Source organism: Argentina silus (assembly GCF_951799395.1).
Source record: "Argentina silus genome assembly, chromosome: 17".
NCBI classification, from domain to species: domain Eukaryota; kingdom Metazoa; phylum Chordata; class Actinopteri; order Argentiniformes; family Argentinidae; genus Argentina; species Argentina silus.
The window spans coordinates 12,551,290-12,572,739 of NC_139671.1; the positions used below are offsets into that span (position 1 = coordinate 12,551,290).

General features: G+C 43.6%; 1 protein-coding gene across 1 annotated transcript in view; it reads right to left on the reverse strand.

Moving 5' to 3' along the window:
* LOC310818382 (MAM domain-containing glycosylphosphatidylinositol anchor protein 2) overlaps positions 1-21,450 on the reverse strand; it is a gene marked incomplete at both ends in the record, with an annotated part of 121,233 nt that overhangs the window by 19,034 nt on the left and 80,749 nt on the right. Inside the window, 3 exons of the mRNA XM_083689325.1 lie at positions 1,975-2,123; positions 9,986-10,258; positions 18,498-18,791. Of these exons, the coding sequence (XP_083545451.1) occupies positions 1,975-2,123; positions 9,986-10,258; positions 18,498-18,791 (716 nt within the window). The remainder of the gene's footprint in view (positions 1-1,974; positions 2,124-9,985; positions 10,259-18,497; positions 18,792-21,450) is intronic.

Here is a 21,450-nt window from a genome sequence, read left to right on the forward strand (position 1 = left end):
ACATAGCCTTTCAATTAGGGCTTCACCCTCCTACCCCCGTACCCCCCCCCCCCTCCTCCACCCTTAGGAAACCATCCATTATGGAGGCATAAAGCCCACCAGCCCTCAGTATTAATTCAGAGGCAGCGGCAAAGGGGAAATGATAATGATTCTCAGGGAATTGGGGGGGGGGGGGGGGGGGGGGGGGTGACAGGCACAGCGCTTCTCCGCTCTATAAATAGCAGGAGTGAAGCAGTCCACGTGCCAGTGCTTTCATTACCGCACCAGTGTTTCAGCGTCTGGGAGTATCTAAGCATTTATTTATTTACGAAGGAGCCCATCCTCCCTCCCTCTCCCTCTTCTATCTCTCTCAATCTCTCGTTCCACCTCTCCTCCTTACTCATCCATGTTCCATCACCAGGGAAAAGAGAAGAGGGTCAGGATTCAATCATTCTTGGAAGATGAAACATGAAAAAGGGGCTCATCTTAAACATAAATGTTTCCAATAGGCCTTCCTCCCCTGCACACGAATGTAAGACACTAGAAGGCTGACAGGCCAAGGGAAAACAGCATACTGTAATGGCGGTGCACTCTATTCCCTTGAGATATCAAGGGAAAGAAGATGGAAAGAATGTGTTTATGTAAACACCAATTTCCTGCCAGCCAGGTAGAAGATAAAACCCCCAAAAGCAAGAACGGGCGGGACTGCTCTCTCTCTCTCTCTCTCTCTCTCTCTCTCTCTCTCTCTCGTTTTTTATTTCTATAAACAAAAGAAAAGTTAAAATGTTAATGTGATTGCTGAATTAGTGTGGGCTCCATTTTAGCACCGATGCAGAATTAATCTGTGAAATTGTGAAAAGGACCAGTTGAATACGGGAGAGAGTAAATGTGTCTTCCTGGCAGAATCTCAAACAGAAACCTGGCAACATGCTTCGGCTCACACAGTGAATGAATCGCATGAGCACAGCATCATTTATCCCAAATATTTATCCGTATTTACACATTTTTTCATTTTGCACTGATTAAAATAATGGTTGACGAACATAAGTCAAGAGGTGTTTGTGAGTTGGACTTGATCATTGAATAACAATGATACTAATCTATCTCGATAGGAATCAAGCTTCAATTGTAGATGCTAACAACATGCTAATGGAACAGACGTCTGTACACATGGAAGGAAAGCACAACATACAATTTGTCAAGGATAAATTAGAAGGAATCACTCTTTCTCTGTAAGTGAAAAAGAATAACAACACAGCATATGGTGACTTCAGCATGACTGTTAACATCCACAATGGACGATTGGTTGTAGTTCTCTATTCCAAACTTCATCTAAAGGTGGTGCAGAGAGAGAGAATGAGAGAGAGAGAGAGAGAGAGAGAGAGAGAGAGAGAGGAGAGAGAGAGAGAGAGAGAGAGAGAGAGAGGGAGAGGGAGAGAGAGAGATCTGAGAGTGAGAGGGGAGAGGCAGGGATCAGAGACAGAGAGAGAGGGGGAGGCAGGGGGAGGGTTGACATCCTGAATCAAGCAGAGCCATCAATCAATGCGTACTGCCTGTCATCCATAGAGTTTGCTTCAGGAGAAGGTAAACAGGCGAAATGCCTGCTATTCCTCTTGGCAGGGTTCTTCCCACTGCGTCGATTGAGTCATCGATGGAGAACAAAACAAAAGCTGTGCATGGGATCCACAGAGCTACCTCTGCTATTCTCGACCATGTCATCTTTTGTCATCTGTAAAGAATCTCTCACAACCATAGGAATGGCAGGATGAATCAGAGAATGATGGATGGAATAAAAGAGAAAATAACTGTCTAGAATATATCAGAGAGAAGAAGAGAATAGACACAGAAACGAAGAAATGGAGAGACAGATTTCTCTGCTTTTACCCACACAGGTCCACACATGGAGGGACAGACACAAACACACAGAAGGCCTCCATCTGCCGTGCGCACGCGCACGCGCACACGCACACACACACGCACAGCTAGTTTTCTCACCTGTCGTATCCCCAGTCGGTAGGCCATGATGCGGTCCACAGCGTTGGGGTTCATCTGGGTCCACTGGAGCTTAAAGCCATAGACCCTGGGTCGGTTCTGCCACAGGGCACTGTATGTGTCATAGTAGAACTCAGGGGGGTAGGCCTTACCTGTGGAAGGCAAAACAAACATTTTTTCATTTGTTCTCATTTGTTCTCAATTCTACAGGATTACTTCTTGTTTTACATTGTCATTTCTGTACATGGTCAATGTCATAAATTCATTAGGATTTAGCTTTAACTGAGGCACCAATTGAGTCTGATAGATAAGTCCTATACGGTATACTGCAGAGAAGAACCGTATATTGTTGCTATGTTTCACCCAGGGAGTTACTCTGTTTGACTTATTCCAGTCAGTTCTGGTCTGGACTTCACGATAGATTGTTGAGACTGAGGATGTCTTCTTTCATTCATGTCTGTCAATTATTTTTCAAATAGTTCAATGGAGCTATTTACTTTGGCAGAAGCTACAGGGTGAGTTAGTTTTCTTAAGAATCTGTGATGTACAGCATATGATTGGACTGTCTAGACAGATGGCTGCTTGAAGTATACAATATTTACACAAGAGGTAGTTAATGTAAATGGTCTTTCACAGGAAACATGACACATTTTCACATTAGAAAACCAACATACAATAGCTCTCCTGAACAGACGCTACTTCCTACGTTCTTCTCCATGAGATGAAGTAAGAGTTAAAGGCTTTTCGTTCTGTTCTATTTGTTGTAATTCAGTATGTCGGAGCCAAAACTCAAAGCGAATAGGAATGTGTTTTTATTAGTCATCGCCAAAAACAGAAGACACTGTAATGCTAAGTCAAATAAAGCAGTGCAGAGAATCTGAGTTGAGATGGAGCAACTTGCTGATCTCCTCCAGCAAATTGCATAAACCTGTCATGCTAGTTTATGTCATCGATGACTTATTAAGGCACCGCAGTCTCCTAGACATATTTAATGATCCACAGATTTTTCCCCCTGGAGGCTTGGGAGTGTGAACCACTTGGCTGGGAAACAAACATGGGGAAATCCAGTAACTACGGGACTGGATCGCTTCTTTAGGACTACATTACATTTGACATTAAGGTCAAAAGTTACTAGGCTTGAATGTCTGGGTCATGACAGCTCTACGGAGGCTACTGTATGCTATTTTATTCTGTACGCTATTTAGTTTCAATTTCATATGATAGGATAGATTACTGTTGACATTTATTGACATTGCATTTGCTGAACCAAGGATGTTTAATGTCAGGATACGATAGCCAGTCAGGCAACAGTCAGATTAACTTCATCTAGATAGACAGTTTAAAAAGAAATAATGATCTGAAGTTTGAACCCCCAAAAAACAGAAATCACAGTTATCCTCATATGGTATATAGTGAGCCTCATCAACCTAATTCAATCTACTTTTAACATAATCATCTACTTTTAACATGTAATTAATCTGTCTTGAGGATAGGGCTCTGACCAAAAACAAAAGAAGTAATACTACGCTTTGGGGAAATCGAGATTGACTGTTTCATTCCACCTCTCACTGGTTTGATCAATTCTCATAATCACCTGAGATAATAAGTCACAATCTGTAGAGAGAGTATTTTGTCTTGAAATTCAGACAATAAATCAGGTTAATGATGCCTTGCATTTGTTTGGACAGCAGACTCCAGATCACAGGCCTGTACATGGATAAAGCTGTTTAAAATACCATATTCTAATCCCTAAAAAAGGCAAGCTCATTTATCAACAAGATAAAATCATTCAGAGAAATAGTGGAAGGAAATCTAATGGGGAAATAATGGAACAATGTTTTGGTGGAAGTGGTTTTTCTATAATTTCCATAAAACCTGTTCAGGTACATGTAGTGTACTAATGGATCTAAAATCTGCTATACATCATGTGCTATTGTAGAATTGTAGAATACATTTAAAATGTTTTGATGGTTCAACAGGTATTTTGATGTGTTTTTTTGTGCTAAATCTAGAGATGCGTCATATATTTTAGGTGTGTCTGACCAATTTATTCACGTCATGCACTCAAGCTTGAGTTGACTAAGTGCAGTAAGTAATAACAGTGTTTCAGTCATTTTTTCAGTGAACACTACTGCAGAGAAAAATATCAAATAGTGAGAATAAACATAAAACATCAAATCTAGAGATTGTAAGGTCCTACTGTCTTCCACAGTCCAGAAGCGGGGACAAAGGAACATTTTGTTCTTTGTATTCATGCCATGTTGTGTAGCATGTGACTTTGAAAGGTCATACAGTACATACAGTACATCAGTCCCAGAAAGACAATAAAAAAATGCTGCTGAAAAAACAAACTCATTATATATTAATCTAATGTAAAAAGTCACATTTCATCTTGGGCTCGATAAACCTGCTTCCATCGATATAGGTCACGTACTGTATATGAGGGGGAAAAAAACAGTATTTTCCATTTCCTCATGTTCCTTTATTTCCTCGCTGAAATAGAACAATTGAAATGGACTGGAGCACAGTTGCAACAGAAACAAAAACAAAGCTAGCAAGGTCAAACAGTGCAGATGACGCAACATCAAAGCACTTCAGTTGCAAGTATTCTGTTGAGCTTTCAATAGGAGATTTACAGCTCAGTGCAGTACAGAAGGGGTGGAACTGTTGTCAAAAACAATTATGGGGTATTATCAAGCTAGATAAAGGCTATTATTAAATGCAAATATACAGCTCACATATATATGGATATATCAAACATACAGTAAATCAATGCAGTGTTAATAAAGACTAGTAAACAATCTGCTGAAGATTGAGCTTTTTATGTCTGTATGCAGCAATTGCTTTTGGGTTTATGAACATTAAACTATTGTGACATATTATCTTCAGCAGCCATATGACAGGCCACTACTCCCAGAGGCACATATATACAGTGTGTACTGTATGATGTGTTCTAGCATAGCCAGAGGGCCCAGATGAATACACAGCTGGCTGAAACTCCTACAACGTGCAGGTAGATCCAAATGTCCAGGTAGGTCTATCCAAAAGCTCAAATTGAAGGTACATGAACAGGTACAGTACTGTAGACCTAACATAATGACCATGCTTAATGAACTATAATATTGTCTATTCATGAGACAGAACATGAATTAGATGTTTACACCAACATAGGTTGCTGTCTGAAAATACCCTGCTTAGGTTTAGTGAGTTATAATCCCTTGGTACAGAACATTTCTTAATTGGAAAATCTGAATCAGAATCAAAGTTGATCACTATTTGAAATTGATAATATGTCAGTGAAAATCATCCAATATAAAGTAACCAAAACAAATACCTAGACTAAAGTAATCTATATACAACACAAACAGCAACACAGAGGAAATAAGCCTGCTTTGGAGTAAAATAAGCCTGCTTTGGAGAAAAATATCAGGATGTTTGTACTGGCAATAACCAATGACAAATGTTTTGTTCAACTGGCTTTACTGTGCCCAAGACTCTGTTTTGAGTGTTGTTCAAAGAGCTGAGTTGTTCAAAGAACAGCATACAAATGTATCCCTCTCATGAGTCCAAAACATACTCCAATAACATAACATTCCTTTTTGTCTGACAAATATGTCTAGACAGAGAAAAATGACATAGCTTTTGAAACCCAAGAGGAGTATAATACACCCAAGAGTAGTGTGGTAAACCAAGAGGTGTGTTAGCGTTATCCACCTATCATCTGAAAGACTCACAAGTCACATGTTTCTAAAGGGAACTATACTTTATGTTCCCATCTGTCCTTCAAGACTGACAGACTCCAAGATTAGTCCCTAACACCATTCATGTGCTCCCTGTTTGCTCCAACCACATAATGTCACTCATCACTGCCTATCCATCACTGTCAGATAGTCACTTTGGGCTGGAGAACATATTCAACTGGCTCCCGTCCTCCGAGGTACACTGTACGAGGGAGGGGCTTTAAATCTCCTCGGTTACACTGGTTATCAGGGGGAGGCTGGTGGAGGTAGAAATCGGAGGACGGGGCTCATTGTAATGCATGGAATGGAGACCTGGGGTCAGTTTCCTGAAAGCTTTGTAGCTAAAGTAGTACTTTATCTTGTTTGAAATTCCAGGCTCACTTCTCTCATAGACCAGCAAAGTTCTTTATTTGACACATTACATTCTTTCATGCACAGAAGATTGATCTGCAAACATTGATTTTACAACTGTTTCTATCTCGCGGCTTTGCGGAAATTAAGTACTACTTAAGCCACAAAGCTTGCTGGATATTGACACCTGGTCACTTCATACAGTACATGCACCTTCACTTCATCAACTATTCAGCCATGATACACTCATGTAAAGCTCAAGTATCTTATACCGAATGAAATAAAGGCAAACATAAATCCCACACTACAATAATGTTTTACTGTACATTCCCCCATGAGAATGTACTGTATATTCACGGAAGGGTCCGGGTGTTTTACTCTCCTCTCTCTTAGTGGAAGCCTATAAAAAAGAGCAGAATGGGGCTGAAGGGCCCACCATGTTCTGGTGATGCCAAGGCTCAGTGGTACAGATTAAAACCCTCTGAAGACGCTGCCACCCTGGCATGATTTAATGGCCGTTTCAGTCAACCCACTGTCCATGCAGATGTCCCCTCAGCCAGGCGCTTGCGAATAGACACACACCCACACACCCACACTCACACCCACACCCACACATACACACACACACACACACACACACACACACACCCACACCCACATACACATACACACACACACACACACACACACACACACACACACACACACACACACACACACACACACCCACACACACACACACACACACACACACACACACACACACACCACACACACACACACACACACACACACACACACACACACACTCACACCCACACCCGCACCCGCACTCACACCCACAGCCACACCCGCACACACACACACACACACACACACTCACACCCACACATACACTCATACACATGCACACATACACACACACACACAGCCTAGAGTGCCAAGGAAAGGGCTGGAAGTGTGTGTGTGTGCCCCTAAGCATGGCCTGCTTCCCAGCTCTGAAGTGTCTGTGTGTGTATGTGAGTGAGAGAGCAAGTGAGTGAGTGAGAGAGAGTGTGTGTGTATGTGTGTATGCCGCCTGGCATGATGACGGAGACCCTGGGTTTGTGTGTGCCCCCTGGTATGATGACTGAGACGTGGGTTTGTGTGTGCCCCCTGGTATGATGACTGGGACCCTGGGTTTGTGTGTGCCCCCTGGCGTGATGACTGGGACCCTGGGTTCAATTGACCCACTGTGGCATTTGGCCAAAGCTTTGACTGATACATTTTTGCTGTACACCAATCTGACCTTCTGTGCACTCTCTCTCTTTCATCCTCCCTCCCTCTCTCTTTCTTTCTCCCTCCCTCCCTCTCTCTCTCTCTCTCTCTCTCTCTCTCTCTCTCTCGCTCTCATTTGGCAGGTACAACATTCTCCCAGATATGTGATATTAGGAGTGCTGTCATAATAATCTACCTCATGTTACTGTTAATACATATATATACTGCTAGACTGCATTACCTATATGCAAAATAATACCTATACAGTTCATATGCTGCTACACTGTTCATACTGTAACTTATTTACTCTGCTATAATGCTAATGCTACTCATATACTGCTTACACTGCACTACTTATATTATACTGCACTACTTACTGCTCATATATTGCACTACCTGTAAATACTGTTCATTGCACTTTCTGCTATTTTGCACTTCTGGTTAGACACTAACTGCATTTCGTTGTCTCTGTACTTGTCCTCTGCACAATGACAATAAAGTTGAATCTAATCTAATCTAATCTAAATTGTGAAAATAACTATAAACTGAACCATTGACATGATCAAGCTTTGTTGCGTTTTGTATTTTCCTATTATATGAATGTCTATCACCCTGTTTCCATTGTTTACAAAACTGCTACACTATAGGGACGTAGTTGCACAAGGGGTTTGGCTGCATGTAGCTGTGACAGGGTAAACACGAGTGGACTAGTTCTTCAAGAAGGCATTCATGCCAGGGAGAGACACGAAAAACAAACTAACAGAATGGAAACAAACTTCACTTGAGCCACATCTCCAAACATATTTACAGACTCCCCGTGTGACTTAGAGCAGTTGAGATCTAGAGGACTGTGCTGATCCTGTGTTTGGGCTCTACTACGTTGCTGTTGTTGTTGTTGTTGTTGTTGTTGTTGTGTCTCTTCTTAAACAGGTCATCTGCTAAACTCCTGCATTACTATCTAAGGCCTCACCCACTCCGGTGCCCTCTGAGCTACATCGTATTAATCACAAAATTATGTCAATCTCTCACTCTGGCCCCTTCACTGCCTTCCAGTAGAAAGATCCGAAGGAGCTCATCTTTAAAGAGGTGGGGGAGAGTTGAGGGAGGGATAGGGTACATTGGATTTCACGGATAATCGGGAGCCCAAAGTGGATTTTCTGCGCTGTGCTCTCAGTCCCCAGGGTGACTAACGGAGCCTCCATACCTTTGGCAGCCGCCATGTCCAGATGGTGGGAATCTGGAGCACTGGGAGGCAGTGATGGAGAGAGAGAGAGAGGGAGGGAGGGAGGGGGGGGGATTAAAGGAAGGGATGTAGGGAGGGCGAGTGAGTGATAACACACGAGTCTGGGCCCTGCTGAGAAAAGCAAATGGCTGTAGGGGGATGATCTGCTCTGCTCTCTACTACTCTACCTCTTCCTCTGGGGGAGCCCTGACATATGACACACTGATGAGACAGAGTTCATCTTTCTCAGATGGAAGGAAGGAGGGAGAGTGAGAGAAAGAGAGAGAGAGAAAGTGAGAGGTGGCAAGAGAGAAAGAGAGAGAGAGAGAGAGATACTGTAAGACAGTAAGAGAGAGAGAGAGAGAAAAGAGAGAGATAAGAGAGTGAGAGAGACAGAGAGAGAGAGAAAGAACAAAATGGGCAGTATCAAGGCACAGTACTTAAGTGGCTCTGAGGATCAGAGTGACAAATACTCCACCGACCCTGTGGCCTGTGCTCCTAATGGGTGGTCTGGGAGACCGAAGCCATGGCCTGGTTCCATCCTGCGGCTTTTTCAGACGGCCCAACAAATCAAGCCCAAACACAAAAGTTGCGGCACGGCCACCGATGCAATGCTCTTTTCTGCTATTTTCAAACCCTTTTCGTGTGAAGACACTGCATGGCAATCTAACAATAAATAGCCAGAAGCAAATAAGTTTGCATTATCCAAAAGGATTTGTGTCTTGTCATGAGCTGTCATTCGTAATCTGGGTCTGCGTTAAGTCATGTGAAGGCTGACACCAATCTTATAGGATGTCTCCTATTCAAATTGACAATCTGTGTATGCTGTCTCTTCCACTACTTTCTATCAATTACTGACACACCATCTGACAGGCAGATTTCAATTTTCCGCAGACATCCTTCACCCATCACAAAAAAAATCCACCCTGAAAACTTTAATTACTGTACTGGCTGTTGAAAACTCATTCAGCGTCAGAATCTTTATGCAGAGAATGTAGAACAGTGTGTTGAATGCTCTGGCACTCCAAATGATAAAGGAACTTGACAGCAGAAAGAGATCTGTGTGGTTACTGCGTTTATTTCATTCCAATTAGACTAAGACTAAAAAGGTTGACCTTTTGGCATTGTGCTTTTCACTTTCTTTATTTCTTGGATGGTCTGATTGATATGCCCTTTTTGGATGACAGAGCCCGTTCAGCCTGAGTTTCCATCATTTTCTAAAATGTTCTAGCAACTCTGTTGCTCCGGCACAAAATGGCTGCCATGTAGCACTCAGCCCTTGGAGATGTACAGTAGTTAAAGGCTTTATAGACTGTAAATGAGATAAGAAAACTTTTTTATTGTCAATGACATTTTCAATGGAACCCATTTTATTGCCACTCCTGAATGGATCTCATTATCATTCAAATTTACGACAATTAAAATCGTAATTAGAGTTTGTTACCTGTGACCAGGAAGGTGCAGCGGCCGTTCCCGGCCTCGTTGATGACATCGCAGGTGTATTCTCCCAAGCCTTCTCGGTTGAGGCTGCGGACAGTATACTCCGTCTCATCTCGCTGGTCTACAAAGTGTCCGGCGTGGAGCAGGCGGTTACCCAGTCGCCACTCGAACCGCAGCACCCGCGACGGGTGGGCCCTTAGGACCCTGCAACTCATGGCCACGGGGCGGCCCTGCCCCTGACGCATCTCCAACGACACCGGCTCCACGGACGGAGGGTCTGGGAGGGGACGAAACACATACTGTAGACTTAAGACTACAGAGGGTCTGGGAGGGGACGAAACACATACTGTAAACTTAAGACGACAGAGGGTCTGGGAGGGGACAAAACACATACTGTAGACTTAAGACTACAGAGGGTCTGGGAGGGGACAAAACACATACTGTAGGCTTAAGACTACAGAGGGTCTGGGAGGGGACAAAACACATACTGTAGACTTAAGACTACAGAGGGTCTGGAAGGGCAGAAATACTCAGACTTATACTAAGGAGTGTCTGGGAGACAGGACAGTGGAATGAATCAACTGAATATAATTAACATAGGGGTCAATACACATTACTGATGACTGAAAAAAGTGCAAACGAGTGATGATGAATGCGCACACAGCACAGAAAAAAATCTATTAATTGAAAACTAAAACAATGTTCAAAAGAGAATCAGTCACGCATCATAGAAAACTGTCTGGTAACAGGATGATGAAGTGTATCTCAAAACCCCCGAAAAATTTAAAATTAATAAGCTATTTGACAATCCGACAGGCTTCACGTCTTCTCTTACACTGACGCCCTCTTCGTGAATTATTCACTCAGTCATCTCCACACGAGGTAAAGGCCTGACTCTGCCCATGGCCCTGACACTTCACCGTGTGTGTGTGTGTGTGTGCGTGGGTGCGCGCGTGCATGCGTGTGTGTGGGAAGTCTGAGCGTGTGTGTGTGTGCAGAGTTATGAATAACTAGCTCTCAACGATCCTTGCACTTGACAATCTCATACAGATGTTTGACAGAAGTCACAGCGGGGTTTTAAAACAACAGCAATGGTGAGGAGGGAAGAAGATAATAACATACAAGCTTCTTAATTGCCTGGAATTAGCATATGCCATATAGAGTGGAGGAGATGCAGAGGTGTTGTGTGGAGCAGCTGCTCCAGGCCAGAGGTAACGTGGAGAGTAGGTTAACAGAGTTCACATGAGGAATGAGGATCCTAATCTGAAAGGGCATTTAGCTTGCGTGCCCTCCAGCCAAAAATGCTCAGCCCTCAGAAAGAGTTGTTTAATGAAGGTCTTGTAATATAAATTAAACCCACAAAGCAAGATGAAATGCCTGCTAGGTAGAAATGAAAAAAAAGAATGAAAGAAAATAAGAAAACAGACACATTAGAAGAGATTTTGATTGTGCTTCAAAGAAGCGAGGCAATTGTTTTTCCTCAGGTTGATCAGCATCTGTAGTCTGGTGCAGCGTGTCCGGATGAGAGGAAATGCCTTTCATCTCGGCCCAATGAAAACGGCAAACAGTTCCTCCCTTGAATGAAGCAGGCCCTGTGATTTCACCCAGCCGAACAGGTCGTTGCTGTGTCCTAAGGATGGGTTTGAATCTCGACTTATTACATTAAAATTGTACGGTTGTGTACGGTTGAAGACTAGGCCTCTGCTCCATAGCCTCTCTGAGTGGCACAAGACATAATTGCAGTAAGTACAATTCTATTCACACAGAAAGACAACGGAAGACAGAAAACCACGGAAAATTTAGAAAGTGTCTTCTTGCGTAACGAAACATCTTCTAACAAGGGCGCACACCGCATGCCTCGAATCCCACTACGACTCCTCTGGAACAGCAGCTGCCGAGCGTTTCTGTGTTTTCTGCGTTTCCGAGCCCTCTGTGATTTTCCCAGAGCACCTTCGCTGTGTGCTTAGTGTTGCAGTGAAGGGGGCGGGCGTGAGAGTGCAGGGTTGTTGTAATGTCACGGGTTTGGGGAGAAACCTTGGCGCTCAGAAGTAATCCATCATCAGTCACCTGTGAATACGTTGGCAGTAATGTGGAGGGGAGCGTTAAGGAGGGTTGAGGCCGTTCCCCTGGGTTCAGATACAGTGGGCTTCCATCAGAGCACATAGATGAGGAGGAGGAGGAGGAGGACATACAGTAAACCATAGACACAAACCCTGTGGATTGGAGAAGTCTGATAGCACATACTGTAGGTGTGTATGGGAATAGGATCCATGTGGCATGCTGCCAGGTATATAATGTCAACACTCGTTTTTAATGCCTCTGTAAGGGAATAACAGGCCTCAGACTCCTTTAGGGTAGTTGGGGTCAAAGTTCATTCATGCTCCTCATGTCCTCTCTCTCTCTCTCTCTCTCTCTCTCTCTCTCTCTCTCTCTCTCTCTCCCCCTCCACCCCCCCCCCCCCACTCTCTCTCTCCCCCCCCTCCCCCTCTCTTTCTCTTTCCCCCCCCTCACTCCTGTCTCTCTCTCCCACCCTCCCCCCTCCTATTTTCTCCCCCCTCCTGCGCCACCTCTCTCTGCCTGTGGGCATTTTCCCTCACGGCTCAGGAGAATGGCGGTGTGACATTGGGGCTCCACACCGCCTTGGTACAACACAGATTAATATCGTCTATCCCTCACTGTTCCAAGCCAACGAGCCATACACGACAGGCATGTCACATGCTTTTCACTGCATCCACTTTTCCACAGCCTTCAGCAGTCGTACAGTACATGGTCTTTCATGTCAAGGGAAATAAACCACTCTTGAAGCTTTGAACCTTTAGAACACAATGTGTCCCATTATTGAGTTTTTATATGGGGAAATAACAGTCATTAAGTCGTCAAACTGATGAAATATCCAATGATGAGTACACATTTACTATTCATAATGATTGAATAACGCAGAATAACATCGCCTCACATCAACGCTCCCTCCCCTTGCATTAAGACCAACGAAAAAAACATAGTGAACTACAACATGCCTCTGCATTAGCATATTGTTATTACATTTTTAGGGATAATTTATGAATTAAAAAGTCTACAATTAATTCTAATCAATGTACACTTATCGGTATGCGCCGTTGTTTCATAGTCCACTAATGGGTTTGCCTCAGCCCATCGGCTGGGCCATAAATTATTCTGTCAGGGGGGCCACCACTGTCTTCTGTTTACAACCGACACATTTGCTGACCTTTGCTCGCTGCCTTTCGATGCGGCTGATCAATTCAATATTGTTCTATGAAAACGGGTTATTCAAATTTAAGCCCGAAAACGTAGCATTTGTAATGTGGGAGATTAATTTGCTGGCGTAAGGCTGGGGCGATAATGTAATTCACATTAGAGTAGGCCCGGGGGCCATCGTCGTGGGCTTTATTGATGCAGAAAGGAAAATTAATTACAAACAATAATCGTATAATTCCATCCTTTATTTGCTCTTTTTTCGACAACAGCTCTTTATCCTGCAGTGTCTTTTTGATGTATGTCAGTAAGCGAGGCTCTCTCTCGTGTGGGGGGGGGGGGGGGGGGGCGGGGGGGAGTATCACACAATTGCAGCTGGCGGGCGGGCGGGTGTAACGTGGAGGACGTGAGAGACAGCAGAAGGGGGACCTGAGTCAAACAGGCATGGCTGGCTGAGTTGAGGGCTCAGGGGCTGACAGGAGGCAACTCAATTGTTCTAATCCTGAGAGACACTGGTAGCCCGGCCAGGATACCTCTGTCCTCTATATTCCTTCCCTCTCTTCTCTCATTCTCTCCATCCACACTCTCTAGGCTTCTCTGAGCCAGTTTGAATAAGAACATTAGACTTTCACAGCTGGAGATTTGGCCTCTCCGTTTCTATTAAAGTGAATATTTCTCGAGCAGCCAGACGCCTTCCAATGCTTCTACCTCCCCTTCTGGCTTGGCCACTGCCAGGCCAACAGATGCAGGTTTTTACATATCAAAGCTGTTGACTCGTCGGAGCCGTTCCTTCACGCCTCTAATGCTCTTTGCTTCAGAGGACTGTACCTCTGCCCCTTGATCGAGTTACTAAACGCGGCTTTGCACATGGCTTGTCACCAAAGGCATGCGGCTCACGCTGGGGCCTGGAGACATAGGCGAGGAAACTGTCTCAGAGGGATTGGCTCACACTCACACAGCAGGAGACAGGCCAAGAGAGGGAGGAAGGGAGGGAGAGGAGGGTGAAACAGAGAGAGAGAGAGAGAGAGAGAGAGAGAGAGGGAGTGTAAAATAGTGGAGGGTTGGCAGTGTAGAGCAGAGGTACTGTAAGAGACCCAGGACTCCAATTTGCATCCACTAAAGAGGACTGTGTACCACAAAGTTTTCGTTGATATGGGTTTTAGTTAGCGTAGAGGTGGAGGGCAGGTCTCCGGCAATAAGTGGGTGGGGATTTTTTTCATATAACCTTTATTTTGGCAGGATGTCCCAACCATTTCACAGCCTCTAGCCTCATTGCCACTTAGTGTCACACAGCCTACAAGATGTATTGTTCTGCTGCTCTTTTTTGTAAATTTGTTATTGCTATTTTGTTAATATTTATTTTTTCTTTTTGTAAATTTCTTGTCAATATTTGCTATTTGTTTTTTTATGTCCATGCACCAACCTCACCAAGTCAATTTCCTGTATGTGCAAATATACTTCTGCCAAATAAAAATAATTCTGATTCTTATTGAGACAAGGTCTCTTTTACAAGGAGGTCCTGCATACACACAATTTACAACCATACATCATACAATATAACATTTAAAACACAATCAAGAAAAATAACCACAAGAGGTCCTCAATCAACATTTTAAATTGCCTGAGAGGTCCCAGAACAACCGACTGTACCTCAGCTGCGCCACGGGCCGTTTTACACCTCCACGGCATTGATTATATTCCTTATGATTATGATTATCCCTTAGGAATGGCTGGCGACCCCTAGTCATGACCATTATCAACTGCCACTTTGGTTTAGTCTTACTTCAGTTGCCTGGGGGGGTAGCCTTACATAGGCCTATTCCCAATATAACCATGGATTGAAGAAGTGGAATTTGACAACTTTCAGGATGATTCGAACAGTCTCTTTAGTTCCTGCATAAGGCTCTCCAAACATGGTTTATATGGAGTAGGCATGTGTATTTTTCCTGTAATCTACAGTACACAATGTTTACGATATGATCCTATTTGATATAATACCCTATCAAAGACATGCACGGTTGCATGATTTCATTAGTAATTCGGAGAAGGGAATATAGTGTACAGAATGTCATAATGCGAGAATATACAATAGGCCTACTTCCACATATTGATAGACGACGTACTGGTATGAGGGATTATCCCAGACAGTGTGTGATATGACACTGCACAATGGCTCTTGGCAGAAGGACATGTCTTGTAGTCCTTATCTTTACCTGACCCGTTGCCAGTTCGCCTCTGAGTTGCTCTCCAGGCGTGTCAACTCCATTAGAGTGTCACAAACAGCCATCGCACCTTACAGCTGACCCTAGCGGTCACCATGATGACAGGAGAACCAACAGGCAGCATGGTCTGATGGAGAAATGGCCGGTGCAGCTTCAGGTCAACAGAGAACACCAAGGACTGAATTCACCCATGAGAAAGGCCTGTGCTTTCTCCTGAGGTTGTTCAAAGGTTATTTGTGCCCCCTGTGGGGAAGAAAATAATGTGTTTCTTTTCTATTTACTTTTTTAGACTCTGGGTTAAGATGAACCTTCAGCTCAAAGGAACATTTTTTTTGTGAGATGAACTATTTCTCTAATCCAGGATTGAACTGGGGCATGATTATTATACACAGACCTGCGGCCTCTCATGTAAACACTGAGAATTGCTTTTTTAGTATTCAGCCTACATTCAGTATCTGGTGCAGGCCATTTGAATGGATAGCTATACTATTCTGTACATGCTGCGTTTGTCATCTAATAATAGGGGGGAGGAGGGTCATTAATTCAGAAGAGAATGGTACAATTGACTATCGTATGCGTGGTTGATTGTTTGTGTTTCATGGTGAGCATTATTGTTATAAATTGCTTTGGAAATAGTTCAGAGCCTTTTTGTTTGAATATATAAAACCTTTTATGTACTGCATTGTGTTATTAGTTTGAAGTGTCTGAGGAGGATTGCTGTTTAACATCAAAGCGAGCGGCCATTTTCTTTTTTTCATCTTCTAAGAGGAACAAAACACACACTTTTTCTGTACGATGAGTGAAATCGTATTAGGGTGTTTCATCTTTGTTTCAACCGCATGTTTTTGGATGAAGGCAGCAGTGTGTCGTCTGCATGCGCAGACGGCAGCTAACAGATATTTTCATTAATGGGATTGATTGTAGCGGGTCGCTAAAAAGCTTCTGGACAGGCTTTGAGTTAGTGCCTGCTTGTTATCTTGTTTGCTTTTTTTTTCCAGATCTAATAGTGCTGCTCTAATTGTGCTGGTGAGACAAATGATACACCGAACGAGAGTCGCCGTGCTGCCTTCCAACGGCGAGCGAGATCTTGCTGACCTATTGCTGCTGGTGGGAGTAAATTGCTCTCCGCTGAGAGAGAGAAGCGAGGGAAGAGGAGAGAGAAGGGAGGGAAAAGAAACTGCACCCATTCATCTCAGCCTCTGAGAGATAGGAAGAGCTGAAAAGAGTGCCAGAGTGGACCTACATGCCTTTTATGTTCCCCCAGGTACGCAATCCGCATGTGTAATAGACATGTAACGCCATCCATACAAATGACCTGGGGTGTATTCAAGTGAGCAGAAAATATGGACGTGAAAGTTTCAAGGAAAGGCAACGTGTGATCTAAAAGACATCCTTCATTGTTTCTAATCGTCTCCATCTTGTTCTTTTCATTTATGTTTACCCAAACATCCTTTGCTCCCTTACACGGCGTTGTGGCAGGGAGTGAGGTGCATGATCTGCTTAGTGGCCAAATCCTTTGTTTACCGTTTCACAGCGTCTGCATCGGTGCGAAGCAAAGCTGCTAACCTTTGATATGCCCTGTCATCACTGCATAATCACAATCAATTCTGGAGAAATTCAACACATTTCGTCTTCAAAGCACATCAAAACTTCATTAATTTTCCATACAGAGCGCAGTCATTAATGGCTTAGCGCAGACGTGACGGCCATACCAAACTGTACGCAAGAACACCAAAGACTGAAGGGAAAAAAAACGCCCCTTCCTCTAGAAGTGCTGTTGTCATTTCAGTTCCTAATCACTCAGAACTTTGGTGATATTGCCAGACCTCTGTGACTGATAGGATTAATGTTTGCTCAATAACAGTTCTATATCTAAATATATCTACAACCGGGTCTATATCTAGTTAATAACTGTTCTATAAATGCATCATAGATGTTTGTCATATGCAAAGTCCTTCTTCTGATAAGGCCTTGACGACAGGGTTTCTCTGCTTTATACCGTAGATCTCACCTGGCCTTAGGGGGAGAGGGGTTGTGGAGAGAGAATATAGAGGAATAGATTTCACTGTGACATCACAAATTCAAATACTCCAAACTAGTTATCCTTAGGTTAGTAAGGCTTCTCCTGGCTTAGAGAGCGAATATGAGAGTTTTGATGGAGAGATGTGTGGCAAACTAGCTAACTAACTAATGAACTAACAAACTTACTAGCTAACTTACTAACCATGTGCAAAAACAATGGGCCTTTAGCCGTGAAAACTTTATAGCACAGATAATAATAGACTGATCTTAATTTATGGCACACTGAATCCACCGTTACCCAAGTTTCCTATTTCCTATAATCACTTGTCTGGACTGCATGGATTACTTTAATTTCCCTCATTCCCTTTTCCATTTCCCTCCTCTTGAAAAATGTCCATCCCTTGAATGAGTGACACCGCTTTGAATTCCCATCTTTGATTTTAAATATTCCATTCAAATCTACATAAATGAATACAAAATGAATACTCGGGGGAATAAATTAGCCGCTTGCTAATTAGCCGCTAAGCCATCTTTGAATGTCACATCTTAAGGAAGGAGTGGGGTTTGAATGGGAAGCAGTAGCTGGGGTCTGAAGCCTAGGGAGAAGCCTACTTCGCGCCCTCTCTGTTCCACACATAGTCAATAATCACTGGGGCTGCTAGCTTCCCCTTTGTGTCCCTGTTAGCTTAGCTGTGTTCATTCTCCTCCAGTGCGAGAGGTGGAAAGGAGGCGTTCCGTCTGTGTCCTCCAGACCTGTCAGTGCCGCTAGAGGATGGGGCTAATTTTAAACCTTTCCTTTCAAAGGAAAATTGGATGGGTGTGGGGTGAGAGAGAAGGGGAAAGATCCCTTTTGGGTAGTGTAATTTTCCCCAAAACATGCTGTAGGCACACAGCGACAGAGAAAACACACAGACAAACAAGCAAACAAACACAAGGAACAGAAACACATACTCCTTCCTATTGACACAAACAAACAAACACAAACACACACACACACACGTAAAAATGCTACGCTGACTACACTTACACACATCAGACCGACATTAACCGACTACTCACACTGCACGATCAGCTCCACCACGGCCTCCCTGGGCTTGACGTTGAAGCCGTTGAACTGGCTGGTCTGGCAGCGGTAGGACCCCGTCATCTCCCTGGACACGTTGACGATCCTCAGCACCCCGTCGTAGCTCTCGGTCTGCATGGTCCCGTCTGGCATGGGCGCCTCCTTGTCAGCCCGAGACCACAGGATGATGGGCTTGGGCTTTCCTGAAACAAGGCACTCCAGCTCCACGGTCTCGCCCTCCCGAACCACCAGGGGCGACTTGCCCCGGGGGACTGTCAGGTTGGGGGGAACTAAGAAAGAGAAAAACAGAGGAGGGACTGATATGGGGCTCTAGAAAGTCGGCTGGCGGGGTAAGAGGGAATGATCGACTGGGGGGATTGGAGAGGAGGGGGGAAGCGAATGAGCATCCATGTTGCGATGGATATGGAGTTTGAAGTCTTGGCCACACGTACACACACTGCCTGTATGAAGGACCATGCGGACACCGAGAGCGATGGCTACAGCTTGGATCTGAGAGTCTGAGCACGTACGCAAACACAACCATCATGGTGGTCAGCAGTGAAAGGGTTACATTGAAGTAAGCAATGGCAAACAATGGACAATGCAATGAAGAGCTGACACACATACATACACGTATACGTGCATTGCCATCAATGATCTGTTTTACTGACTTCCGATAACATCATGGGAACAGATTCACGACTGTTACACTCCTCTCCTGAATGCACATGAGGTTCTACAGCCAAGAAGACAATCATTGTCGTCATTATCATCATCATCAGCAGCAGCAGCAGCATTCTCCTCCTCATTATCATCATGATCATCATCATCTTCATCATCATCATCATCCTCCTTTAGAATCAAATAATGTTGTCAACAAAAATCCTCATTCGCAAAGACAACTTCATTGACTTGCCTTTATCACTATGAGTGCCACTGCGTTTTCACATGGTGTGACTTTTATAATTGAAACAAGTGTTCAGTAAACAAATGTCCCCCATGAATGATGTAGCCCCTCCTTGTGTGAATTGGTGACAATTATTCAAATGTATGTTTTGTGGATTAATGAGAGAGAATAAATACAATTAATTATTTTTTCCTGTCATTACAATGTCGTAGCTGTCTGGATGGTTTGTCAGATGATGAAAGGTTTGAAAGGGAGATTGATATAAAACAGGATTTATTTTTATAGGCAGAGGAGAGACATTTATACTGATAAACACTCACTGAACACTTTATTAGGAACACTATATTAATATGGGTAGGGCCTCCCTTTGCTCTCAAAACAGCCTTAATTCTTCATGGTATTGATTCCACTTTGAGATTCTGGGCCATGATAACATGATCGCACAACACAATTCCACAACGCAATTCCATCTCACAAACGATCCGGAGACTGGGAAGGCCACTGAAGAACACTGAACTCATTGTCATGTTCATGAAACCGGTTTGAGATGACTTTTGCTTTGTGACATGGTGCATTATCATGCTGGAAGTAGCCATTAGAAGATGGGTAAATTGTGGCCATGAAGGGATGCACATGGTCAGCAACAATACTCAAATAGGCTGTGGCATTCAAGTGATAATTGATTGGTATTAACAGGCCCAAAGTGCGCCAAGAAAACATTCCCCACACCATTACACCACCTCCACCATGAGAATACAAAACAGTACAATCTACAAAGCCAGACTTGAGATATACTGTCGTTTCAGCACTGTTCCAAATCCAAATACGATACTAACACAGCCAGCTGGTCACGAAAATCACCCCTAGCACACTCAACTGGTAGGAAATCATACCCAGCTCTGCTAATAATGAAATCACACTCAATCAGCTGAACACTGGAACATCGCTCTGCCACTCAAGCCATATTGAACTCATATCCAATAACTTGCAGTATGATGATGATGATGAAATAACAGGCAATCTGACCCAGAAAAAGAAAACAACCATTTCTCTTCTGACCCCATTTTCTCTATTTGATGTTCGGTCTCCTAGCGTGAGGCAATGATTGTACTGTTTCACCATGGGTTGTATTGACTCAGTAGTCGTCTTTTCATTTAACATTGGCTGAACTGAGGCTGCCTACACTACATTGTCAATCAAAGTAAAAAGCAAGACAATTCTAACTGGATTTGTCACACATACAGCTCACAAGAAGCTCAAAAGAGTTCACTGAGAGGACAAGGTAAATAGTGGGTAGGAGTCCATTAAGTCATTATGGAATCACTTGCATCCGTTGCTAATCAGCAGCTAAGCCAATATTTACGTGCAGGTGGGTATTTATTTGGATATTTTAGCACTTAAAATGCCATTTAAGCACTTAAAAGGCTATTGTGAATGACTTATTGACAATGAGTTATTAACAATACATAAGTATACAGGACTGTATGAAAAAATGATTGGTCATTCACAAACAGCACTCACAGCAGCCATAGCAGACCCACTGGAGACTAAACCAAAACAGAATAGCAAAACACAGATCATTTTCTGCGACCAACATTCAAATGATGTCTCCAATGAGTACAAAATGTCAACCCATGCCATTTTTGTTTGCATGGCCCATTGTCCCCCTTTTCTAAATGTTTTCCAAAACTCAAAACAAAAGTTTTGAAAAGGCATTATTGTTGCAGATCAACAGAAGTGGCTGGCGGCGAGGTCATTAGAGAATAGACGTGAGGCATATTCACTGAGTTTCTATCATTACACCCAGTCTCTCTGTGGCCCAGACCTGAGAGGCAATTACAGCTGCTGGGCTTCTGATTTTGGCCAGCGAAGCTCACCGTAATGAAACCCTGTGTAGCAGCTGCCATTTTCCTCCTCTGGAAACACACACAGACACACACACACACACACACGCACGCACAAACGGACGCACGCACACATACAGATATACTTTCTCTCTCTCTGCTGAAAGGCACACACGTGTGCTCGTTGGCCGTGTGTAA